Genomic DNA, 27,480 nt, shown 5'->3' on the forward strand with positions numbered 1-27,480 from the left:
GCGCGTCTCCATTTTTCGGGAATGCGACATCTCTCCTTTGTGAGTTGGGTGTGTTGAATGTGAAGTCGGGCAAGAAGACGGCGACCTGACTCTGTCTTTGTCAGATGCGTGTACTGATTGGTGAGGTGGGCCTCCCGAAACTCCTTGAAAGTATTCAGCACACTTAGCGCCATGAGACGACTGGTAGAGGTGGAGACCGGGAGGTCCAGTGCTCGTTTCATGCAGCTCCGTGGCAACGTGATAGAATAGGAAGCCGGGCGCTCTAGTGTAGGTTCCTTGTGATATAGGCGCGCCTCGCACCTCGGCAGGAGCACGGCCATGTCTTGAGGGAGAGCGCGCGCTTTTTCTCCGTCGAGACCGGCCGTGGCAGGAGCTGTCGCCTATGTCGCCTATCGCTTCACACTAGGTTTAACCGAAGCTAAGCCACGGCCAGTGTTTTTCTCGCACGTTTTTATACATCGACGGCCCGCAAAAATGGATTAAAATCTTAAAATGTTGGCGTTCTGGCCAGCGGCCATGGCCTCCGCGATCACCCTCGCGCGCGTGTTTTGAAAAGTGCGCGCGGAGGTGATCTCGGAGGCCATGCAGCGGCACAACAAGTAAGCCTCCAAGCATGCAGGGGGCGCGATAAAACTCTAGTAAAAGTAAAAGCGAGTGTAATGCAGCGCCAATAAAACAGAGCGTCAACGTTCGGCGTAAATCCTGTTTGGGGGTGTGTGGGGCAACCAACTCTTGGGCTGCTGGACGCAGTAAATTGTTGCTTATCCTGTGATGTGAATGAACTCCAGTGAGAAAACAATCGTTCCTGCGTTGCTGCTAAGCAATGTCACGTCGGCCTGAGCAGGACTTGCTGTTTTGAGCCCTGACATGTGACTGCCAACTTTCTCTTGAGGCGAGCATACACAACTTCGCAACTTTTGCGCTAATGGCTTCTGGTGCGCGCCGTACTGTCGAGTGAAACTTGGGTTACTTGATCCTCGACGGCAAACTACCAACGCTTGTATCATGCAATCCTGTTAAGCGAGAACATAATTGATAGCAACGTCGAATGCCTTGGTATCGCTTGAAACTGAGTTTCGATTAGGTGGGCACGATGTATCTTGCAAACCGTGTCTCTGTTAACCGGTTTGCCAAGGATGATTCTTGGCCATGCTGCGTTGCGCATTGGACGCCACATTCTTGATCGGTAGTGCCTTCCGTCAATCGAAGACCGTAGTTTTCCTATTAGTAGCACTCCGCACTATTACTCCGGTTTCTCAAGTGCTGCATTTGATGCATTGTCAGTCTTCTTGCTTGACATTGCTATCTTAGGGTGCGAAAGTGAACGGAGCTTGACGGCTGGGATGTTTACACGCTGAATGGTGTCTTTTGACTTCAGATCGAATACGGAGGGAGTATTTATTTCATCCGATATGGTCACCTTAAAGCTTGCTGACATTGTCAAACTGTACGTTGAACATGGTGTAGCAAGAAATATATATATTTTTTTCGAAGTGTCTAAAGGTACGTCCGACGTATCCATTCGATTCTCGTAAAGATACGGCGGACGTCGATATACAGGCTCATGGCTATATGCACGTCGAACGCGGCCACATTCCGAATTGCTACGCGTGAATGAATCTTATCCTCTATGATATCAGCTAGCCGCGACTCTCGATGAATTGCTACGAAGAGTGCATCCGTTCTAACATAGATCACGGTCTTCACTTAGGGTTGTGTACGGCAAGCATCGCTGTCACGCACATAGCTGCAGGCGATGCTACGTACTGCACCAGCTCCACCAGCTGGCATCGAGATACGCACATTCACGAGCAGCTTTCGCTTCGCACTAAACTATTACCTCGATCTGCCCGTAATGTAAGCGAGCTACTCCTAGCATTTACGCTGTCTCAGGTCCTGCATCGACCTCCGAGGATCTAGCGCCGGTACAACACACACACCTCGCCGTGCAGAACATTCGGCAGTCCAAAGTATGTATGTGAAATGGCATTATGCTCTTTCCTCACATGCAGACCGAGGAAACAGGATGTTTCTAGACAAATTCTTCGTTTAAATTTTACCACAGAGCCGTGGCAGAAGACATGCCGAATCTACTAGAGGCCTACGCTGCTACTGCGGCGAGCTGCACATCGACTCGTCGAGGCTAAGACCTACTGCACCGCACCGCAAGAGTGCCAAACCGGAAAGCCGGAAGCGCGAATGATCCGAATTCCCTGTGAACAGCAATGTTCTTTGGTATTTAGGGGAAGACTAGACTAAAGTGCTTAGCCTGCATCTTTTTCTTGTCGTTGAATTTTGCGTACATGTAGTTTAAACCCCCGCATGCTCGAGGTTAGCATGACCCGACTGAACGGCCGCGCAGCTTTGAAACCATCGGGATCGATATGCATGCATCGGCGGACTTGGGTACGCGTTAAAAAATGTGCGCTGCAAATTTCGTTGCAGAAGCTGACTCTTGGAATTTTGCAGAGTGCGCCACGCAAGTGATCGTTGCTACAACCACGCATCCATGTTCCAACGGCTGGCCTACCCCGAGGCGCATAAATGTTCAACCGTGGACGTATCAATGATCGAAGAGAGGACAGATTTTCACAATATTGGGCGCGAAATCGATAGCTACCAGTGCTCAGTGTTAGAGAAATTCTGCCTTGATCATGCGCAATTCAGTGTTTCAGGTGTGGTCAGTAGCTGTAAGTTTGAACAGTTCGCCTGTCAAGTCAGCGGCGCCAGCGATGGACCGGCGGAGCGATTTTCCACGCTACACCGCTGTCTTGCTAGAAAGCCTACCTAGGCGGCGTTTGACATTCAGCTGCTTTTTGTGGGCCCCGTAATTGAAAGCAACGCCTTCAGAAACGCGTTAAATGTTCAAAACTGTATTCTCTTCAACAGTTTCACTCCAGGCTGTCAAAGCAGGCGGACGTTGATAAAACAGTTGAGCACTCCAGTCTTTAGATATCTGTAGAATCGCCTTCAGTTTGTAAAATTATTAGAATAGGTCACTTTCCGATCGCTGGGACATAGACCCTCATGACAGCGCTTTCACGTGAATAAGGACCACACCAGACCGAAAGCTTGTCTCATATAACATAGCTAACCAAGGTATACCTTACAGCATTGTGTTGATTTTTATGGTGCATAAGCGACTAATGCTGCCATGCACCAAGAACAAGGTTTAATGTATTTATTTGTGTGTAATGACTAAACTGTTCTTTAGGATGTAGCTTGTTTAGGAACATTTTAAGAAACCAAAAATGCAGGAAATTTGCACGTCTCTCCTAGGATTACAGTTCAGAAGAGCGTGTTGTCGGGCTAGTTGGTTCTGCATTGTATATCAGAGAAATGCGCAACAACTTAAACAGGACACTTATTCTCTTATTTCCTAGGATCATGCTGGGATGTAAAGGGATCTGTTGCAAAATTGTACAAAATGTTTCCTCTTATTTTCTCGACTCTGGCGCACGTGAAAAATATGGTTTATTGTTAGTTCATCTCCACACTCCTTTCATATTGGTTTGTCCTCTTTCATAAGTATTGAGCTGTGTGTGAGGTGTGGGTATGTCTTTTGTGAAGATGACCTAAAATGGCCTCCATGTTGTGTTTTTGATTACTGCATGATTTCCATTCCTTAATGATATGTTTGACAAGTATAGTTTGTAGTTTATTTCAATGTTTCAAAAATCCTGCCATTTCACTCTCACCTTTCTTTGTACAAGCTTCTTGGTATCTTCATGCAGCATATTCACCCTCTGTAATTTAGCATTGCGTCAAGGTAACCTGGTTATTTCTTTCAAGACAACTGTCCCGATTTCATAAAGTGTAGGGTTTCTGACGACAGGAACTCCTTGGAAGTCATAGAAATAAATGAGATCCACAATCATGAGCTATCTAGGGTATGCATATACATGTCCATCGCTCAGTGGAATGGTGTCAGTACGCTGTTAGAACAGGTCTTGTGGTAACAACAACCATTGTCTGAGGTGGTCCTTTAATGGGCATTGAAATGCTATGTAACTACAGGTACTGATAGAACTCTTGATCATGTTATGTGATGATGCAATCCTTGCATGCATATAGGTATACATTTCAGAATCTGCAGTGCACCACTTGACCATTTACCACCAGTTTCTGTGAAAATGTATTTTTCATGCATGTTAACCAGTATTTAACAGATGACCCCTGTGCACAAGCCAAAAGTGCCACGAGCCAAATGTCACGAGGCCACACGACATGGCAGGAGCTGTTAAGTCAAGCTTACAAAGTTGTATTTGAAATATGTTCTGGGACGTTTCAGCTCCAATTAAGAAAGGTTGAGGCCTACAGAGGTCTATGCCAGGTTGTCTATCACCTAACAGGGCAGCCTGCGACCGTATGCTAATGAGTATATCTGAGATAACAGAGACATGAATTAAGGAATTAGTAATTATGTTTGTAGCAAAGGGCATGTAAATTAACAGGAATCCACAGTGAGATCTGCAGACAAGAACCATTAACGCTGGCACACCATACCCTTACAGGTGGAGATTAGGAGTCTCCCTAATTTTTTTTTCTGCTCAAAGCTTGTCTTTCCTTCATTCTTCCAGATGAGGAAGATGTGAAAATGATAGCATCGAAAATTCCAGAGACCATCGTTAACAAGGATGCTCATCCCAATAGCGTAAAAAGGAATTTCAGAAAAGATGGGTGACTAGTAATGCTGGCAACAGTTGAAGCTAAGTGGAAAGGCATGAAATTGAAATGCAACATATGCAGAGATATGTTGCGAGACGACCAGTCTGTGGTGTGCGACATCTGTCTCTGTTAGTTTCATCAAGTGATTGGCCAAAGCAGATGGGGCTTGTGGTTTTGTGATAAGTGCAGTGTAGTAGCATAGATGCAACCTTGCCCATTAATAATTGCAGTGGAGTAAGTGCATTGTTTTGTTTTTGTAAGATGTTCATGGTTTTCATGCAAACATTATGAGAATTTTTTTCCTAGAGAATGTTTGCTGAAATGTGAATATAATATGCAATAAAACTAGTGTTTTCTTGCTATTTACTTTTCCTTCTATACATTAGTTCTGTGAAGAAAACCACAGGCTAGAAGGAAATGTAATGGCATGCATTTTGATACTTGGCCCCGTTGTGCTGGCTCAGTAGTTAGTGCTTGGCTGCTGAACCCAAAGATGCAGATTTGGTTCCAGCCAGAGCAGGAGCATTTCAATAGAGGCGAAACAATAGGCCGTCATGCACCGTGCGGTGTCAGTGCATGTAAATGAACCCCAGGTGGTCGAAATTATACCGGAGCCCTCAACTATCGTGTTCCTCATAGCCGTAGTTATTTTGGGATGCTAAACCAGATATATATCACATCATACTCTGAGTAAGATGCTATTCATGGTCAGTTAATCATACACTAAACGATCAATTTTTTTCTGCATGGTACAGCAGCTGTTGTACAATTCTACTTTAGCCTTCATGAAGAATATCACACTGGCTCCACATGGCCTTCTGTTGACCCTTGATATGCGTCACAATCACACACCCGAGTATGTATTTGTCTAAGGGCACCTATGCATGCAAGGAGGGGACCATTACTTTCCATTTGTCCGAACTGATATGCACGATCCACATCATTTCTGTAATTCAACTGCCTGCTATTTGAACTGTCCAGCATTGATGCAAGTTTCAAAGAACTGCAATTAGCAAATTAATCCAAGCAGGAAACCATGCCAAGAACTGCTTTGGTTTCATCTTTAACAACTGTTTGAGAACTAAAATTAGCCAAATGTTGCAAAACATAGATGAGAGGTTACAAAATCTAAAAAACAATGCAGCCTACCTGTGTCATGTAGGGTTTCACATTCTAAAGTGACATATGTAGCTATGAAAAATACAGTAGTGGAGAGCTCCAGACTAATTTGACTGCCCGGGCTTTGTACTTTGCGTTGACATCTTGCAGAAAACAGAAGCATTTGCATTTCGCCTGCACCAAAGTGCGACTGCCATCACTGGCATTAAACATCACGACCTTGGGGCAAGTAGCCGAACGTGCCACTAAGATGTCGCAGCGTCTACGTACATGCTATACACGTCAACCTTTCTAGCATTAAAGCTGTCACATGCATGGCAGATATTCATGTTCAGCTTTGGACTGACAAGTTCAAAAGTGTACTATTTGTGTTTTTCTAGCATGAAAAACAAAGGAAACTAAGAAAAAACGAAAAAAAAATGAACATATGTTGAAAAAGCACTAGCTATTAACACACAAAGCATATTCGTTCTTTTATTAATGATAAAGTGGCCTTCAACAATAGTACAAAGCCTGAACATTTAGGAAGGTGCTGTGCCAGGCAGCTATTTTACAGAAACCTGAACCATTTCACCTGTAGTAATGCGCATCCCGGCGGTGTGGGCTGGGCACTTATTTTTCGGTCCACTAGCTCCAACATGCGAAAACTGCATCATGTGCATTTCCATTTTCCGAGTTTTGAGCTCTGTAGTGCAGGCTAACAAATTGTCGATGACTTATTTTCGTCTGATTGTTGCACAGCGCGTGTAAATAAATTACCACTGCACCTAATAAACACTGACATGCACGTGCAACATCGCCGATCATAAACGGTCACACTGATGTCCGTCCGGACATCGGCGCACTCATCACAGCACTCTTCGTAGTCTCACACAGCACTCTAGTAGGACGTAATCCGTACATCACAGCATCTCACGGTAAGCACAAACCACACCTCCAACAAACACGAATGACGCGATGCTTGGGCTAGAGACACGCCGGCGGCACCCAGCTTTTTTAGCGACTACGTAGAACTTGCAGCACCAAACCTCAATGCGAGCAGAAAGCGATGCGTTACGTGACGCATCTCATCACAGATAGAAGTGAGGAAACTTTGAAGAATCAAAACTACATAACGACCGTCGTAGACGTTAATCCACATGATAACGAGGACCAAATGAGCGGACGTGCGGGCCGCGGGCTGGCTGTCAACACCGCGATTACATGCGCTTGCGCTGGTCGTGCTTGCGACCCTGCCGCGGTCCAACTCACGTAAACCTATCATCATGCCATCAAGTAGTATATCACCCATTCTAGGCACTATTCTTTCCACTGTACTATTCTTTGTAATTTCACATTTCTCGCATGCAGTAGTACATACTTCCTGCCCCTCGCACGTACACCTCATACCAACTTCGATTTGGCTACATATGGCTACCGTGTTGTTGCTACAACCACATCTGGGGATCTCGGATCCGTCCGGCTTTCCCGACGGATCCCAAGCAATGTCCCAAGGTCCATATCGGAGAAAAATGCGTTGGGTCCGTCGGAAGAACCCTACCGATCGGGTCCGTCCGCCGTACCTCTGAAAAATATTTCCCGGATCCGTCCGTCGTATCCCGAAGAAAAACGCACCGGGTCCGTCGGACGTACCTTTAAGACCATTGATCGGGTCCGTCGGACGTACCTTTAGCCACAGCCTATTTTTTTTCGTGTTCACAAAAGCGGGCGCACAGTTTATTCATTTTTTAAACCCTGCTTAAGAAGGACAACTCTGGAGGTCAAGAGTGATTTGCTTCCGAGCTACACAGTGTGCCTCGTAACATTTTCAGTGTTGCAAGTCTCCTGAATATAGAACATCATTCGTCTCAACCCCTTCAACATGTAGAATTTCCACAAATTATGCAGGAACATTACTATGTGGCATAGAAAAAAACAACACGCTCGGCCTTCAGGTTTTGACAAAGGGTGTACTACATCCAGTGTCAAATGTTAATGGAACATGACTTGAGGAAAACATTATTCTTGGTGCCCAGTGCGCATTGCTTGATGTTCAATGGCATAGTGTCTAATCACCATACAATCAACCTACATATGTTTTTTCTGGATTGCTTGCAAAGACAGCAAAGAAATTAGACTTCTGCGCACATTTGTCTGTGGGGTCACATTTTGTTGAACGGTCAAGAAAAACATCACATTGCTAATACAAATCCACATGAGAACTTGATTCTAAGCAGTGATTCAAACACAGTATACGAAATGTGAGCTATCAGCTTTGGCTGTGCCTGCCTCTATGCAACCTTCTTGAATTACTGAAGATAGAGCTTTCTCAAGCAGCCGCTTTGGCAGTATGTGAAGTCTCCACTTTCACAACAGGCTAACAAAATGTGTTCAGCTTAAATTGAGGACAACACAGAGAGCAATGGAACGGAAAATATTAGGTGTAATGATGAGACAGGAAGCATTAAGAGCTGGTTGGGCAACAAATGCATGTTACTGCCATTAATTTTCTAATTGAAATTATGAGGAAATGGACATGGGCAGGGCATACAGTGTGAAGACAAGACAGTTGACGTGCATTCTGAGTAACCATCTAGAAAGCAAACATAGCAGGGGGTGGCTGAAAGTCAGGTGGACGATTGAGATTAGGAAGCTTGCGGGAATTAGCTGGAACCAGTTGGCATAGGGCCGAGTTAACTGGTCAATTTGAATAATATCGGAGATACTTTTTTCCTGCAGGGAGTAGAGTCAGGGTAATGATTATGATTTCAATGTGAACAATAATATTTATGTGAATTCTCTTATTAATGACCAGTGACAGGAACCAGATGCTTATCTTAGTATAATGAAAAGATAAGGCAATTTATTGGGTTGTTACCAGCAACGATAATAGCTGATGTATGTAAGGACCAAGAAGAAATGTCAGTGGGACAGTAATCATCCTGTGTTATTTTAAAAAGAATGAAAAAATTATCCTTGTGCAAATTTTTTTGTTTATTTACATGAAAGTAGAGGTTGAACTGGTAAATCATTTTTCCACTGTAATGTGTTTTCTTTTTGATGTGCTTGGTCCAGCTGCTAACAAGTTTGCATATGCCTCCTTAAAGAAGGTTTTTAGTGGCTCGTGCAGCTATACTTATGTACTGCATACTGTGCTTCTTTAACAGAAAACTGATCGCATACTTAGCATTCGTGAGCAGTGCAAGAATGTGATGGTTGGAAAAAGTGAGAAATGGGCTGCAGGCAGGGTTTTCGATGGCTTGAAATATACATGTTCCCACAACAGTTTATGGAGCACAAATTTAGGACAAAAATGGATTTCTTGGCAATCTATGTATGCAACCATAACCCAACTTGTGTGACTTCCATAATATCCCTCAGTTCCTTGTTTTTCTCACTTTACGGAGTGAACAAATTGCTGTTTTTTGTCATCTTGGTGTTCTAAAAATTTTTGTAGGCAGCTACATATGTTTAACTGTTTTAGCGGTCTGGCCAGCTATGTGTGGACTTGTATTGTTAGGCAACAGTAGTTTCGACTATAGGTATTGTTGTTTGATGTAAATTGCATGCCTCAAGTAGCTTGTCACCAAGTCACTGTCTTGCTATGTTAATCATACACATTTTTTTTTCATGTCTTCTCCCAGTGTAGGCCTTTCTGGGTCCTTAAAAAACTTCAATATTGTCTTTCTTATAAAAAAGTGAGCCTTGAACTCATTTTCTGCTAATGATGTTGTGAGATTGAATTCTGGTGGCGGGTGCTTTTCGATGTAGGCAAGAAGCAAGTCACCAGCGTGCATATTAAAGAACCCCAGGTTGTCGAAACCTTCTGAGCCCTCCACTACGGCATCACTCATCGCCTGAGTTGCTTTGGGATGCTAAACTGCATAAACTAAACTAAATTAATTTCTTTGTTGCTGCAGCTGCTATATGAGCATTGGCAAGTCTCAGCATGCTTGTATTTATACTCTGTGAAACATTTTCTTAGTTCCCTCATTCCTATTGGTTGAACTGTCAATTTGTTATTTATTATTATTATTTTTTTTTCAGGATCGCCTTAATGGGTTGAACTGCGCCACTATGGATGCCGTGGTAGCGGTAGCCATAAGCGTGTTAGCCGTGGTTTTTGTCAGCTCCCTGATCGCCCTCATTATTGTCTGCCGACACCGGTACTGCTCCAACAAAGATCATCTCAGCCGTCAGTTGCAGGACTCACGGTGAGACATTGGGATTCAAGGGTCACTTGTCTTTCTACTGACAGCAGAAGGGCAAAAAGATAGATCGAAGGAAGGTTTTAAAGTTGGTCTTTTTATGTGCCACATGACAGTTCTTGTGGTGTGGCAGGGAAGGCAGTCACTTTGGTGCTTGACTTTGAGTTTCATGGTACAGAAAATTTTTTTACTGCGTCATCCTAAGAAGTTTGGTATAACAGTCACTTGGCATGCATGCGCACGCGTACAGACACCACCAAAACATGTGCGTGCTTTGCTGTTAAGGTTTGTTAACTGTAGGGTAAGATTGCATGTCTAACTTATTCTACACATTTGTTTATTAAAGCGGTATATTATAATGAAAAGCAGCAATGGAGTTAACATGTTATGTAGTGAAAGAGCTGTTCACTTTTGTTCATTTTGGTAAACAGTGTAGCTTTTTTGATGCCATGAAGTAATAAGCCGCCATTGCCAGCTGCAAGGGAATGAAAAATTTAAATCCTCTGCATCCACAGGATGTAAAATGGGGGCACCGTTGTTTAGCTATACTGGAGTCTGTCCATTTGGTCTCTTGAGAATTCCCTCAAGATGTGTAGGAGATTGTCACTGAGGGAATAATTACTAATTGAAAGGAGACCACAAATTTAGTCTCTGAAATGAACTGTGCAATTTAAAAACAACTTTTGCAGACATTATTGTGTCATTGTTCTTGGAAAATTGCCACTTTTGTTGCTTCTTTCCTAGCTTTGTGCTTTTTATGAGATCTGTTGTTTGAGTAGCTGTATATTTTACAGGGCAGGGTAAACCTTACTTGCTGTGTATTTTAGGCCATGTCTTGAGAAAATTTTCTCAGTAAGTCAGTTTATGCGGAGCATTCAAGTTTAAACCATCTTATTTGGTAATCTGTGTTTTTCTAGCTGTACTAAAATTGGTCAGCATTAACAAGACGCAAACATTTAATGCTTTTTCTTTCTTTAGTGCTAAAATTCAAAGCTATTTTATTAGTATTTCTTTGATAGATATAGAAACCTTTTTAAATGCCCCGTTTTAGTAGAATTTTTATTTATTTACTAATTGTGTTATCCCCTGGGGGTGGGGAGGGTACGTTCGATAAATACAACACAGTTCCAACTCCTTTTCAAAAGTTTCTAGTGAACAAGTTTTATTGAATGAGGTTGTTCCATTCTATAGTTCTTTTAAGGCAGACAAGTACAAATGGATGTTTAATACGAGGTGACAGCCTCTTAAGTGACCACAGACATGACCTGGAATACAAGTTGCACTTATTGTGGTAGAGCTGATAAACAAAATAATCTGAGCCTAGCAGTTTTCCAGTGCTTATTCATTGTTGGAAATGCTGCTCATTGAAGAGAGTTCTGTTACGGATTGCATTCTTTTGATAGGAGAAGAATATGAACCATCCTGCCAACTTCTGAACACATTTAGGCTTTCTACAACATATTTCTTATTTTGATCAGAAATTATACTCAGGTCTTCCAGAGTTGTCTTTACTAATTAAAATTCAGTAGTGTATCCTTTAGCGTTTGTCTTAGGGAATGTAGTTCTTTTTCTGGGCTGCACCGCTGACACTTTGTACATGGTAATTCCAGGTGAAGTAATGAGAAATCGGAAGGCCTAAATATTTTAATTTGCTGGAACATTTTACTTCGTTGTTATTAATTGTGTACGAGGATATTTATGGTGTCTTCTTGCTTGACACAAAAGGGTACTTTTTATTATTGATTTGCATGTCCCGTTTGACATAACACTCATCCACAATTTCCGCAGAATCATTCAGAAGGTTCTGGTCTTAAAGCTTTCTTTCATGACAGTCTAACGCAGTTTCATCAGCAAATAGTCGCCCAGAAGGTGTGTGTCCTTTGCAATATCATTGATAGGGTCAAGAACAGACCCTTGCAGAAAACTGGATTATATTGATGAAGTCAACGAGCATTCCTCATTTATTCCTGCAAGCTGCTTTCTTTTATTTAGATCATCCAGAATCCATTTGCTAATTTTTGCACATTGATGCAGTTTGTCTAAAGGTTTGACTTGATAACTGTCTAATCCTTTGGTCAAGTTTATTGCAGTGACATCAGTCTGTTCTTCTGGCTTTAGGGCTCTAGCAAAAGCATCAGTAATTACTTAGACATAATCTCTAACATGGTGCCAACGTGAGACCTGTCAGTATATTTGGGAACTCATGCTTGCCATATCTGCAGGGCAAACTAAAGCACAGGCTACCATACAATTCCTCAAGTTGCACTGAAAACTGGCTAATATATCCCTGGCCATCCTTTAAGTTACTGCACCATAAACTTAGAGTTGCAGTGAAATTCAGGCCTGCTTAGTATATATCCAAAAAGGGTGCTTTACTTTTGAGTAATCCACTGTAAAATGTTGCACTATTTAAACTTTGTCAAGCCCCAAAAGCAAAATTTGCCATCCCATTCCGTCTCAACCAGTGAAACATGTTCTGTGTTGTATTGTAGACGAGATAGCAACACAGCAATCAACTACTCTCCAGCTGTTCTGTATTTCACCACTTCGTTTTCTCTCTCTCCTGCCTGCGTGCAACAGCACTTCGTCCCTATCACATTTTTGCCACGCTTTAATTAAAAAAAGCCACTTAAAAAGTTGGGTGAAGCTCATGCCCGGGCTAGCATCATCAATATTGGGGTTATGCGAGATTGGACTGTGGTCCGCGTTTCCAGTACGTAAACTGGTCGACGTTCGGGTGCAGTTAGTGGGCAGCAAAATGTCAGCGAAGAGAGCCACCAGAGCTGAGGACGGAGGTTTGCACTGAACGACTGCTTGGCTAACAGCCGAAAATTTGGACGATTGCCACACTTGCCCATCATCCAGCAGTATGAGGTGGGTCCATGTTGCTGCGCAACTCTTTGAGGCTCTGAAAACTGAGCAGCCAGCTTGCCTCATACAGTCAGCTTGCGAACTCGCACATAGCCGCCAGTTCGAAAGTCACGGTGCTTAGCTTGCTTGTGCTCAACTGCTGTCACAAAAGCTTAAGCACTTTTGCAGGATCTGTCAAAAAGCACTGATCCAGCCCACGACATAGCCTTGTGCGAGGCATCCGGCCATGAAGCAGGATGGCTGGGGCGATTCCTGTTGTGGCATGTGAGGTAGAGCGAGACATCGAGGTAGCCAATAACAGCTGTATGTAGGTCACGTCGCTCGTACAGAGCCAGCTAAACATATACCTTGAAAACCCTATTAAACTGTTCTACAATTCTGTTGGCTTTAGGGTGATAAACAAAGGAGTAGCAGTGGTATATTCCCCATTCATGAAGAAAAGCTTGCATATACGATGATGAAAATTGTGGTCCATGATTCGACACAATCTCTTGAGTGTAACCCTCATGAGCGAAGATACCGAGAACGAATCCTCGAACTGTTGCGCTTGTGATGGTATTTGTGAAAGAACCCTCCAGTCACTTACTGTAGTAATCAGCGAGTATTGTCACAACGCAACAGCCACTGAGAGTTTGGTCGAAAGGTTCCACGATGTTACCGCAATAGCCACAATAGCCTTGTTTGGCTCACATAAATTTGCGCATATGCGGATGGAGCAATCTTTTCAAAGCCTAAGGCTTGTCTGGGAAGGCAACAGGCTGCAGAGGAGCTGCAACCGGACAAGCCAACTTGTCACATGACTGACAAATGGCTTATGTCCGTACCAACTGTTTATCGTGCTCATCCATTTGCGGCCACCTGTGAAGCTCTCACAATCGACTTTTTGTGCGGATGATTCCAGGTTGTGACTCATGTGCGATGTCCATGAGATGTCATCGCAAACTTTCAAGCGTGACGACTCAGTCACCTCGGTGCAGGACATCCTGCAGGGTGGATAACTCTGCTCATAGAAGATAGTATGGCTTGAGACTTTTTTGCAGGGATTTCTTGTCAGGCCATATCGAAGAAGTATATTGTAGCGCTTGCATTATAGTCAAGTTACTAATGCTTGCCTCCTGTTGATTTTGCACAGTGATGGCTGGGGATAGCAGGCAGACGAAACCGTCATCAGTTACGTCGAGCTCACATGACATGCTTCATAATTGTGTTATCGCCTTTGCGATATTAAACAATGCAGTTCTAACACAATAGGCTAGCCGACTAGTGTGAAATTCGCAGCGGGCGATGTCCCATTCCTTTCGTCGACAGCAAAGTGACAAGAGCACGTGTGATCAGTTCACAGAACAAAAGTCGGCCCCACAAATACACGTGCCAGTGTTCACACGCCCAAACCGAAGCTAAGGCCTTACATTTGCCAATAGAGTGCTTCCTTTCTTGCGAGGTTAAGGTATGTGAGGCAAACACAGCAGTTTGTAGGGAATGGCCATTGTTTCATTGTAGTTCCGCCCCTAGGCCATATCTAGAAGCGTCTGTCATGACGACAACAGGAAGACCAGGGTAAAAAAAAATGCAACAGGTTGCATGACGTCAGCATAGGCTTCAGTTGTTTGAAGCTTGACTCAGCAGCAGCGGTCCAAGCGAAGGCTGAATCATTTCCACGAAGCAGGGCACGCATAGGCTCAACAACATCTTTGTAATGCGGAATAAACTTGAGTAGAAATTCGCGAGCCCAAGAAGGGAGCGAAGCTCACCAAGTTAGGTGGAGCCGGAGCCTTCGTAGGTACCTCGATGGCAGAAGAAAGTGGAAACAGTCCTTCACCGCTCACATGTCTCAAGAAAGTGAGCTGTGGAACATCAAAGAAACATTTGTGATTAGGCTTAAGTCTGGCTTAAGACAGACGCTCGAGAACAACACGAAGGTTGATTAGGTGCCTGCTCTTCTCGGGCAGTGCCATGAACAGTGATGTCGTCAGTGTAAAAGAGGACCCCCTTGAATCCTTTCAGTATTAAGTTCGTCATCTTCTGAAAAGCTGGAGGCGTCAGTGCTTGAAGTGAAAGAATTCATTATGGTAATAAATGTTGTCAGTTTCCGACTCTCAGTGCTGAGCGGTGCTTGGTGCCAAAGCAAAGCCCAACTTCGAAAAATGCTGCAACGCGCCCAAGCTATGCAGCTCTTCTGTATGCGGCAAAGGGAACTATCAACCACAATAGCCTTGTTTGGCTCAAGTAAATCTGCACACATGCGGATTGAGCAATCTTTTTCGAGCAGTGACTATAGGAAAGATCCACTTAGAAGCGTCAACCTGTTCTATAATATTTTGAGTGTTTAGCTTTTGTAGTTCTGCGGAAACTTGCTCGCGTGTGGCAGATGGCAACATGGCGGAGCTTGCATGCTACAGGAGGAACGGAGTCTCGTACTCTGACTTTTTGCACATAGCCACGAGTTACTCTTATTTCCTCGGTGAAGAGCTGCTCGAAATTCAGACTTAGCTCAGGTGGTAACAGGGGCGTATCAAGTGTATAGGAAGGCATTCTAATGATACACCTTTCATCTTCATTTGTAGGGTCGCGATGGCATCCGGACTCAGCAGTGTTGTCCCTCTCGAGACAATATAGAGTAGGATACAGGCAGTACGGTCATTGAATTGCACTGCCGCAATAAAACAGCCTTTTACGGTAATGCTAGACTTTGAGTAGTCCAGAAGGTAAACTGTGATTGATTTCAGCGCGCAGGTATCCATGAAGTATAGGTGGTAAATGTCTTCTGCAAGAATGGACACTGTTGAGCTGGTGTCAGTCAGGAAGTAGATTGACTTGCCTTCAGTGAGGACAGAGGCAAAGGTCCCATTTTCCGACCATTAACTTGTAGAATAGCTGCATTGCTGGAGTAATCTGGCATGGACAGTGTGTCCACAGTATTTTCAACTTGCTGCACTTCACCGGAGTGATCAGACGACTTGCAGAGAGATTCCAAGTGGCCCACTTCGTCGCACCGACAACATTTCCGTTTGTGAGCTTGGCATGCGGAGTTGTTCACCAGGTGGTTAGTAGAACCGCAGCGCTAGCACAAGCGGTCTGGAAGTGCAGATGAAGATTTTGGTATTTGACAATTGCATTATCTGCAAGGGGTCTGAGGGACCCTTTCTAATGTGTGTTTGCATCCTACGCGCTGAAGTGACCTTGGAGTGACCTCTTCTGATAGCTTCTTTGCTTCACAGGAAGCTTGCTCGCACTCTCTAGCAAGGGCCACGGCGTGGATCAACGTGGAGCCATCCATGAGATGGTATTCATGCAAATGGTGACTAGTGGTCTCCACCAACTGGTTCCTGATCGTGTGTCGTTCGCGAGGCTCTCAAATCTGCAGTCGCCGACAAGGCTGCAGAGGGCAGCGACATACTCATCAGCTGTCTCTCCGGCAGCTTGTACTCGGTGGCGAAAACGATGGCGTGCGGCAATTGGATTTGCAGAAGATTGGACCAATATGGGCATTGCCTTGTCGAATTCATCACAGTGAGGTGCCTCGTTGCTGAAGTGTGAGCCAGCAGCAGTAGGCGCTGAAGGGAATAACGGCTGTAGTGCGTAGAAAATTCGCTGACCTTCAAGTCTCAAGCAGCTCAGCAGGACGGCCCTTCGCTGGTCTGTAGGAAGTGTGGAGGCACCAGACACCAACATGTAGTTATGAAACGCCAGCTGCCACGGAAGGGCAGGATGACCAGGGGTCGGCAGGAAGGGCGGATGTAGCTGAAGACACGAAAAGAAAAGCTCATGATGGACGATCAGGAGTCCATGTCGAATTCCCGGTTTTAAGCTAACATCCTCATCGTCAAAATATGTTGTATCGTAGACAAGACAACAACACAGCAATCAACTGCTTTCCAGCCGTTCTATGTTTCGCTTTCTCGTTTTCTCTCTATCGTCTACGCGTGCAAGGACACTTTGTCCTTATCACATTCTGAACCGCAGAGCAAAAGATCTGCTTTAAATTGATCAGTACAGTTTTCTCGCTAATGACTTCGAAGGTTTGCTCTGTGCTTCTAGTATTTACACACCTACTGCATTCATAATTCATTCGGGCTCTGCTGGTGGCTTCAATTGCCAGGAACATAGCAGCTTCTGTCTCCTACAATGACACTGCTTGTTATACACTTGAAACGTCAGAGTCAGTGCAATTTCAACAAATGGCAGTAAAGACACGAACTGGTTTCTGCAGCTTTTGTATTGTGATAGGCCATAAATGGAAGCTAAGCAGCCATTGTTTGCTGGTAGTGGCAGAAGTGCTATCATAATAGGGGTAATATTTTTTGTGTGCTTTCTTCTTATTTGCGCCGTTCTTCTAACGCTGGTTTGGGATATCACATGCATTAATATTGTGTAGTGTGAATACATGTAAGATGTTGTGTAGCTGTAAGAATTTCGTATATAATTTACGTAAATTGTTGATGTGGTGCAGGCCAGATGTGCACCTCATTCATAGCCAGAGTGAAGCAGCGGACATGGAGCTGGATGATGTGCGCTTACACCCGGACATTGAGAAAATCCTTGCTGATGAACAGTGGGTTGATGATGCCACGTGAGTCCTTTCATCTTGTTGTCTTGTGATATTTTATTGTTTTGTTTGATAGGATCGTGCATTATTATTTATTTATTTGAAATACCTTACAGGCCCATTAGGCACTGTGTAAGGGGGATGGAAAAATCTATACAGTGCTATATATATATATATATATATATATATATATATATATATATATATATATATATATATATATATATATATATATATATATATATATATAAATGTAAGGAAACAGGCAAAAATACAAAGCATAGTAATTGATATATGAACAAACAAAATAGTACAGTAAAGCACATGAAACGACACAGAAATAATTATATCACTAAGAAAAAGAACTATGCAGCACAGATTAAAGCACAACGGTACACACACATATTAAGCACAATAAAAAGGAAGCGGCACACGCTACCCGGTATAGCGCTTAAAAAAAATATATATAATAAAAAAATTAAAAAAAATGCTAAGGGGAAACAAAATAAACGAAAAGAGCACGTGGGCAAACACAAGTAAATAAAACTCATCAAGACATTTAACAGCTGCAACAAATTTATTAAAAATGTATATATAAGGCTAAATGAAGGCTTCAATGATATAATGTGATGAGTTGGCGATGGAATGCTTCTAGATTAGGGAGAGAAGCAATAATGTGAGAGGAAGTTACGAAGCCATGTTAAAGTTAACGAGTCTTGACGGAGTGATGATAATTTTAAAATCAAACGGCAGTGAGTAACCCGGTCGAAAGCTTTGGTGAAGTCAAGGAATATACAATCAGTTTGAAGGTTTCTTTTTTTTTCTTCATATTGAAATGCAAGTCAGTTGTTAGTTCGAATAACTGTGTTTCATAGGAATGCTTATTTTATTTGATGTTGCTCTTACTAAATGGATGCACAAGTGTTAAGTGAATGTTCCAAAGAGTCTAAGCTGCAGTATTGAATCTACTGCACCTAATTTTTGTGGCACAAGAACAGAAAGCTGAGTAAGTGAGTTTTTGGTATCCATGTTTAAACATAGCGAAAAAGGGGAATGGTTGCTTTCGTCCTCATGGTGAGTGGAATTCTCTATCTAACGTGTCAGCGCGAAAAGGGGAGCAAAATCAGCTCTGGTACATGAATGTTCGCGGCACTAATCGTCGCCTGGTGTGGAGGGGCGTCGGAAGTGAAAGCATGGATCGCATACAATCCGTGGTACAACTACAAAATGTCATGCAAATAAATACTTTCATTGATCTTTTCTCGCTAGCATTATATGCGGAGAAATCATTTTTTCCCGTTTTGCTGTCCCAAAATTGCACCGCACGTTATATGCTGGTCCGTATTATACCCGAGTTTTTATAGTATCTCTCCAAGTGTAGCTTACCGCACAAAACTCCCTAATGTCACTCTGCACCTGACTCTCTGTCACCCCTTGCTGCAGTTGCCTTGCCTTGGAATCCATTCTGCTAACCTCAACAGCCATCTATTATTTTGCCTTTGCATTACATCACCTGCCCAAGCCCACTTCTTGATTACTACTATAATGTCCGTAACTCACATTTGTTCCTTTACTCACTGCATGCTTCCTGCCATGTAACATTACACCTAGAAATTTCTTTTCTGTAGGTTACTGCATTGGCCTCAGTTTAAGTTGAACCCTTAACGTTAGCCTCCACATTTCTGCTCCATAGGTGAGCACCGGTAATACAGCTGTTATGCACTTTCACAGTGAGAGACGCCGGTCAACTACCATTCATGATCTGAGAGTACCTTCCAAATGTACTCCAGCCTATTTTTATTCTTCTCTGGCTATTTTTATTTCATTCTGGCAGTCTGGGTCTGTAGCCACTTAACTGCCCTGAGTAGATGTATTCTTTTACCTTTTCCAGTGGTTTGCTTAATTAGTTCTGAAAAGTTAATGTAGATAAATATTTGCTACCCTTTATTATGATGGTGATGCAAAAGTGGTGATCTCGACCAAGAGAAGAAAGGTTTGGGCTCAGATGATAGTCACCTCACTCCCGAGTACAGTTTAGTTAGAAGGGAAGGAGAAGAATGAGCATCTTAGACTTTGTAATTGGATGTAAATTCAGGGAGAAAAAGGATAATGCTAATAAAAGGATAAGCTAAAAAAAAAAGCCAATAAAGAAATTCGAAGGACAAAGGTAATGGAACGGGTAATGCATGCTGTGGGATAATGCAGAGGCTTGGTCCCTCACTGCCTCGCTGTGCTCAAGACGTGCCACCAGCTGACTGAGCGCCTGGTGACCGCCTCAGTGGGCTCGGTCCGGCGACCAGCTAGCCAGGCCCAGCTGGCAGAGTTAGCACAGCTGGCCCAGAGAGTGGGGCCACGCGTGGACGACGTGGTGCGCGCCATGTACCCACCTTTGGATCCCCGCCTGCTGGAGGCACGGTAGGTGACTGCACAACATTTATGCCACCCTAATTTTTTTGGCTAGCAAAAAGCTCCTGATCATGACTATGCTCAGCAGCAGTTGGGTTCCTAGAGCCTGGCTACTAATGGGACTGCATTGAGTAACAGGTGTTGTGTGTGATAGGTTATTGGCACCATTATTGTTCACTGGGGCTGGAATAACTATGTTTTAATCTGCTAGATATCGGTAGTCTTATTTTCTGGTTTCATTTCTGAAACAAGGTGAAAAATCCTGAAAGGAACAATTGCTGCAGCTCTATAGTGAAATTAACAAATGCAGCTATTGGATAGGCCCTGGCCACCTAAGGGAAGGTGAGGAGATATAGTTGGCTCTTTGGAAATAGTTGCAAGATTGTGCCTGTGTCCATCAGATTAGGCAGATGTGTGCAAAAGTCATCTTCTCATTTGAATAAAGGGAACTTTCTCAGGGCTCACACAGGCCCTTGGAACTTAGTGTACTTTTTATGCACTTCCTAAATGTCTCATAAAGTTAGGGTCAAGATGGCTTTTTTTCTAAGCTGCGACTAGAAGCGCTCCTCAGAGAGGCTATGGAAGACCAGGAGAGGATCGGCAGAACCCAATGCGGTACATAGCCGGACTAGGGTCACTAAAGACTTGCTTCCTGGTCCCCTTCCTCCTCTTTCCCCCCTTTTCTGTAAGTGCATTTTTGTTCCCCTAGGCTGCCTTCCTCTTATACAAGCAAACAAATTATAACGTGAACAAATCGGTCTTCAAATGGAACCCCACGAGAGCTCATCATTTTCTTGAGAATCTTTCGGGAGGTTTTTTTTCCCAGTTCTCTTCCTGTCATTCACTGTTAGTTACGAGGGATGCTCTCCATATTTCAAAATCAGTGACAATGTTCCTAATGTCTTTGCACAGTTGATGCCGAGGCATCATTTTGCCTTCACATTCTTGTACGTGTGATACGATTTAGAACTTCATGCGAGATCAAAAACTTAAGTTTCAGCCTGACTGGCTTGAACATTTTGATTATGTGAGTGGATGAGAGCTGGATTGAATGATCCTTATGGAGGGCAAAGTGCATGTTTTTCTCAAAGAAGATTTATGGGGTGACTAGAAGTGAATCGGCACTGGAAAGTCACCTGGAAAGCTTGAATCATGTCTCCACGTAAGTGGCATTTGAAACCAGCTGTGCTGTTTTAAATTTAACACGTGCTAGAAAATAATTGCCCGGAATGCCTACTTGTGAGGAGGATGCAGCAGAAATTCAGGAGAAAGTCAGCAGGCACGTATGAAAGAAGGCTCTGAACCTGGAGCTCATGAACTTAACCAAGGAAAAAAAACTGAAAAAAAAAAATGGTTAAATTTTTGTGGGGGCAAGTTGTTAGTTTCTTGAGAATGTTGAGATGGAAGAGTGACCAAAAAGCCCCTTGTCAAGGCGGCTAACAGCTTCTGCCAAAAATCGAGTGAAAAGGAAGCAGAGATGATTACCATGGAGAGAGAAGCCGAATCTAAGCAAGAAAGAGAGGATTCCAAAAGGCTTGTTGCATATTTGATTATGGCTCCATTGTATCCATGATTCAAGAAAACTTAGCACAGAATGCGACAGGACACAAAGGGAGAAACACACACGCACGTGCACGCGTGTGCACACACACTGCGCTTGTGTGTGTGTGCGTGTTTCTCCCTTTGTGTCCTGTCATATTCTGCGCTAAGCTTTCTTGAATAAGTATGTCGATTCACCAACTGGCTCAACAATCTGCACTACTATGTATCCATGAATTACAGGCCAAATATACTGCATGCTCTGGACTTCTGCACCTTCTTATGGAGCTTCTAAAAAGCAGTTCACTCTACTAAAATCTGGCATCATCTGCATACTTTGGCTTCATTGCATGGTTTTGTACTTACCCGCGCTGCAGGCAGCTTGGATTTTGTTTAACTATAATTTAAGCATGTGCAGCTACCGTTCATGCGTAAAATTTCAGAATAAATAAGGAAGCGAATGTGGAACCTTGCAAAAAATATTTTAGTCTCTGAAGGTTGTAGGGACATCTAAAACTTCATATCATTAGGTTCAGGTTTCTCAGGGTAACCCATCCTCCCAGTTACCCTAACCATCAGTGGAGGATGCGGTGCCTGCAACGCGATGCTGCTGGAGATATGTTTTTTTTTCTCTCTCTTGAGCTTTCACGAAGCATTGTGTGCAGATGTTTTTGTGCTGTTAGGCTCTTTGCTAGTGGGCCAGATTTTTTTCACAACCGTGGTGGTGAGCGAACCACCTCAATTTCTTAGCATATTTTGTTGCTAGCCAGTGTTATTGTTGGGATTTGGGAGGGGGAGGGAATTTGTGGGGATTTGCGGTTTGATCTATGAGCCACTAATAAGTGGAGAAATATATTTCTCCCCATTCATGAAACCCTACAAGGTAATGCCTCATATTGGCTTGCCAAGTGCGGCAGCTTTGTGAAATTGTAACTTTTATTTTTTTCCTTGTTTTCAGCTGCACTGCCTTGATGTTGTCAGTGGTGCACCTGACACTGGTGATGCGCTCCCTGTGTGGTCAGCCCAGCAGCCCTGGCTGGATTGATGAATACTTGGCGCATGCCGAGGCACACATCCAGGTGAGGCTGGGGATCATAATCTCTGAGAATTAATTTGCACTGTTAATATTTTGCAAAATCAGCTCTTTCTGTTGTAAGTTGAAGGTTAACAGAGGTACGAGGGCCATTTGTTTAACCTACACCAGCTACACCTGTGCAGCAAAAATCTATTGTTGGTATAGGAGATTTTCTACACTGGTGTAGCTGGTGTAGGTTAAACAAATGGCCCTATAGTCTTTTTCAGAAGTATTGAGTGCAACAAGTTTGCTTCTGGGCCATGCTGTGTGATTCGTTACAAAAAACCAGCTTTTTTTTTTTTGAGGGCGACAGCAACTCATTTCTTCACTTTTCCAAAATCAGGGCTTCTGGGCAGGCTACGGCCACTTAACAGTTTAGAAGATAATTGCCAGTGCTCTACTTCTTACAAGGCATGGACGTTGCATGTTTCTGTCATTTAGCAATGCTACGGGGACTGGCAGCATGAGCATGTGCAGTTCGTTGCACCTTTGTTGTTTTGTTTATTGCCCATTATTTCTTTTTCAAGAAAATTGGCTGCTTTGTTATTGATGAATCAGGCTGGCACTGTAACACGGCCTAAAACTGCCAAAGTATGCAGTGAAACGATGCCTTTGGACATGACTAGAGTGTGTAGAGACTTGGTCAACAGGTCTTCTTTGAGAGTAAATTTCAAGCTTCAGGCCAGGCACTCTCTTCAGAGCTTAATGAATTCTGAAGAGTCCTTGTGGAATTGTTTTCTTTCTGCTTGGAGTTGTTTCAAAAATGAAATTTAGTGTCTTTTTTTTTGTTTTTTTTTTGGGGGGGGGTAAATGGCATCTTGCTTCATCTCATTCGTGGCTGATGTAGTGCATGGCTCACTGCTAGTATATTACGTGGCAATGGGATGGAATAGTGTGAGGAAAGTTCACAAGGACCCTCCTCCTCCCACTGTCTCCTTTCGAGGCACACTGTTTCATATACAGAAAGCAGCAGTGAATAAGAAGCAAGAGCACTCTAGTGTGATTTCCCAAACACCAGTGCACAGAATTATACCTGGGTAAAATTAAAGCTAAGAGAAAAGCAAGAGGATTATGTCATGTAGTGCTGATGTAATTAGCTATGCGCTGATATCTCTGTTGCTTTTGTTCCCCCCTTTTTTGAGGATTTGGTAAAGCATAAGCCAGCTCCCATTTGTTGAGTACGCACTGCTGTCTGGACTGTGCTGCCTACTTTCAGTTTCAGCATTTTGCTTAGTTTTCTTGCAACAGGTTTCCCTTTTTTGTCGTCGAACATAAAGGATTTTTATCTTCACAGGGATTGTGAGCACATGGAGATGGGTTGTGATGCATTTTCAGGTTCTCCGGGAAGCTGGCTTGGCAGCAGATACCACAAGCCAGCAGGTTTCACTGATGGGTGATCTTGGCACACAGCAGCAGGCAATTGTTGCCAATGCTTCCATGTGGAGGCCAGGTGCAGACCGTCACGTCTAAACCTGACATTGGCAGTGCACTTTTCGTGGCTTGGGGACCAGGTTTGATGGTCGTGTGACTGCACAAGGTTGTAGGAGGGCAAACTGCTGCCATGCTGAAAGTTTGGCTGATTGGCTCCTTCCCGGAACTGGTGCTCTCATCAAGGTATAGATACTGGATGCAGCTTGGAGTATGCCTTACTTCACTTTTATGGACTGAGTGTGACTGGCTCAGGAGTGCGAGTGCAGACATCGATGTGGCAATGTGAAGTTATACCGTTGTGCCTGCATGCCACATTCAAAGAGGGCTGGTGATATTTGGCGTTAACCGCTATTTGTGGTTTGTCTGAGACTGTAGTCGATGTGCCCATGGCTTGTTAGAAGCTTGCAAGCCCATTTTTCACAAGCTCTGCATAGTCATGTTCAGCGACTTGCTCAGTGCTCTTTGCATCTAAAGCAGACTTGTGGCTCCTAGGTTAGTAGCTACTTGGTTCTCTGTCAAAGGGGCACTGTTAAGTTGGCTTGCATTGACATATTACTCTATTCAAATGACAGAGACACTTGTATCGCTGCAAATCGAGCTTTCGTGAAAAAAAAAAAAAAAGAATACTGGTGTCTCCATCACTGGTAGCCACTTTTACAAGCAAACTGTGGTGCATCAAGACAGTTTTTCGTGGCACTAGACAATACTACCACCCACTTTAAGGCATTGATCATGAATTCAGCTTTCAATCCTGACATTGCAGCTCAAATTGAAGGGTGAGAAATAATGTTCTTGTTTTTATTTATTTTATTTCATCAATAGATGTTCTTTGTTGCTGCTGGAAAAACTTCAACGTTGCCTCAGAAAAACCCGTGTAATAAATGTTTACCCAGAACAAAAATTGGATGGAGTTGTCCCTCACAGTGTTTGGTAAAGGGTATGCACTCCCGAAAGAACTTGGATGCTCATCGCAGCATTCAGTCAAATGTTCAGGTCGTGGCTGAAAACTTGCTGAGCAGCTGCTGTGTGAACCTCATGAAGAAACCTTGCACGAAGCCCTTAGCTTTTCTATTGCTCTATAGGTCACCTTGCAGTCAATGCAAACAGCTGGGCTAGTTGGTCGTTGAACTAGATTAGAATGCATCTTGTCTTCTATTTCTAGGCCCCTATCTGAAGCGCTGGTCTTTTTTTAATGTAGTCACTTTGCAAGGTAATGTGTCATCACTGCAGAGAGCACGTGTTGGTCAGGCATCGGCATCCAGGCTTTCTTGTAGGGGGCCGCAGTATTACAAAATCTGCTTGAAAAGTGTACCTGATTAATATTGCATCTGTCTTTTCAGTTTGACTCTTTTGAAACATGGTTCAGTTATCATCATGGTAACGTAAAACGTAAGGCGAATATAAGCATGAATACTGGACCAGGGTCTTCTAACACAGTTGAATCGAGCACATGCTGAATGAAATTTACCAAAATCAGATTACCGTGAGCCAGATGTGTTTTTGGTCATAATTCCAGGATGGCAAGATGTCACACTAGGGCACTATAGCTTTGAAGCATTGACTGTTTTCATTATTATGATGATGGCGACATTATTTTTGGTACATTATGCAAGCTGATGTGCAAAATCATATATATGCCATTTTTGGGTAATGTCAATTTAAGTTCGGTGATATACAGCCCACATATGTGTAGTCTAAACTTTGTTCTTATATATTTATCCGAGACTACATTTTGTAGACTTCACACCTTCCCCTCTCTTGCCCTTCCTTCCCCTCCACATATACACAAAAAATGAAATTGACAAAGTATTGGGAACTCGTGGACTAAATGTGCTCATGAAATTAGACACAGAGGGCAAAGTTAAACGCAGAAATTCTAAATTACTGCATTGCCTTTGTGCTATGTTTGCTGTGAGAAGACTTGTCTCAAAAAATATTTGTCTGCAGGTATGTATTTTCTTATACTAAATGAGGCAGCTGCTGATTACCTTGTCATTGCAAAATTCAGTTCACAATGGCAGGGCAAGGTCAAAAAAATGTTTTGTTATAATGTTTGTTTGGAGCATCTTTTCTGGAATCTCCATGCTCAAGGACTTGTTAATAATGGCAGCTGTTTCTATGCATTTACAACTTTTTACATGACTAGTGCAAAATGCAGGGGTTACAGATTCGTCTAGGTTGTGTGGCTTGGTGCCCATTGGTAGACTGTAGAATGTTGGCATACTGTTGTACCAGCCATAGTCTGAAACAAGTGCAGAAAACTTTATACTGGTGCTGTGCTCACATTTCATTGACGATTATCAAACTCCATGTTGTCAAGAATAGTTTTCGTAGCTTCCCTGTGGTGATTAATAGCTCATATTGGTTAGGAATGACTGCTGTGTGGTTACCATTGAGATGACCTCACTGTTACTTTGGAATATAGTCTTACTCATTACCTTTTTAACACCACAGAGTTGGTACAAACCAGTGTGCAATAATGTAAGACTTTCAATATTTAAGATCAAATATTTTAGAAGCATGCAGACTTTTATATTTAGCACCTATCCAGGAGCTGTTATAAATGCTTGTGCACTGGTTTTCTAATCTATGCGTGAGTGCAGGTTGTGTAATTAGTCTGGTTGGTTCTTATTGTATTCATGAACTCTTCTTATGATAGTCCTATTGTATCTTAGCCATTATTTTAACATTGCATATTGAATGTGATTTGTTTTATTCATATATCGGGGCAGCTCTCAGTCCTGTATTGACATGAGAGAAAATAGAGTGAATCTAAGCTTGTTGGGTGAACCTCAACTTTGTAGTGCTGCTATCAGCCTAGTGCAACCTTTACCATTCCAACTTTTTTGTAGTTTGTGTTGATGGTAACCTTTAATTAGAGTCTCCCAAAATTGATGACAAGTGCAGCCTGACAACTCATGACTACAATGCTCAGCAGTTGTCTGTTTTAATTGTGTGGTGCATGAACACAGGCTGCTTTTTAAGACAAGAATCTTGTGTTTGTGAATCTCTCATGTTACTGCTCACTGTGGGATTGCATATATACATGAGAAGTACATTACATTAAAAATACAGACAAGGAAAAACAAAGTGGGCACACTCACACCTCTTGCTGTGCCAGATCCTCTTTCAATGTTATGATACCAAGACAAACATCACAAGCCTTAAACTTGTGATGTCTGTGTACCTTACAGTATTGTGTGACTCCAAATGTACTGTGGCCTCATTGTTAGCACAAGTTCACGTCTCTATAGTGTGGCTTCATTTTGTAATTCATGCAGCATTTCTTAACTCTACTCAAAGCCAACTCTTACGATTTGCTGTATCTACTGCCCTAAGTCATGCAAATTAATTAGATTACACCATAGTGCTCATAATATCTACTTAAAAGAGTAATATTGAAGAGAGGCTGCAACAGATATGCAATCACTTGTATGCCCTTTGTCAATATTTTGGAACCCAAAAGCATGCCTTTTGAGCCACATTGTGCAGCTCATAATGCATCCCCAGTTTTATGAATCTCCTGAACATAAGATTTTTAGTACTGTTCCCTCCAATGTCTAGGATGCCCCGAATGTTGCAGAAGTCGTTAGAAGCAAGCCCCCTGGACCCTAAACTTTGACTGTGTGTACCTCTAC

The 27,480-nt window shown here is 43.0% G+C and overlaps 1 protein-coding gene across 1 annotated transcript; it reads left to right on the plus strand.

Annotated features, from left to right (window-relative positions):
- Positions 1 to 694: 694 nt before the first annotated feature.
- On the plus strand, positions 695 to 25,640 carry LOC146198214 (transmembrane protein 98-like). The gene is made up of 6 exons (XM_084593614.1): positions 695 to 892; positions 9,814 to 9,980; positions 17,296 to 17,415; positions 19,597 to 19,806; positions 22,295 to 22,415; positions 23,747 to 25,640. The coding sequence occupies exons 2-6, from the start codon at positions 9,844 to 9,846 to the stop codon at positions 23,879 to 23,881; spliced, it is 723 nt and encodes a 240-aa protein (XP_084449740.1). The 5' UTR covers positions 695 to 892; positions 9,814 to 9,843; the 3' UTR covers positions 23,882 to 25,640.
- Positions 25,641 to 27,480: the final 1,840 nt, after the last annotated feature.

Source organism: Amblyomma maculatum, chromosome 2, assembly GCF_055883805.1.
Source record: "Amblyomma maculatum isolate TAMU_Amacu chromosome 2, ASM5588380v1, whole genome shotgun sequence".
Lineage (NCBI taxonomy): Eukaryota > Metazoa > Arthropoda > Arachnida > Ixodida > Ixodidae > Amblyomma > Amblyomma maculatum.

Coding starts and splice junctions, on each gene's coding strand:
- LOC146198214 (XM_084593614.1), top strand. CDS start 9,844: ATGGATGCCGTGGTAGCGGTAGCCATAAGCGTGTTAGCCGTGGTTTTT. Junction 17,416..19,596: donor CAGTGGGTTGATGATGCCAC/GTGAGTCCTTTC, acceptor GGGATAATGCAG/AGGCTTGGTCCCTCACTGCC. Junction 19,807..22,294: donor CCCCGCCTGCTGGAGGCACG/GTAGGTGACTGC, acceptor CCTTGTTTTCAG/CTGCACTGCCTTGATGTTGT.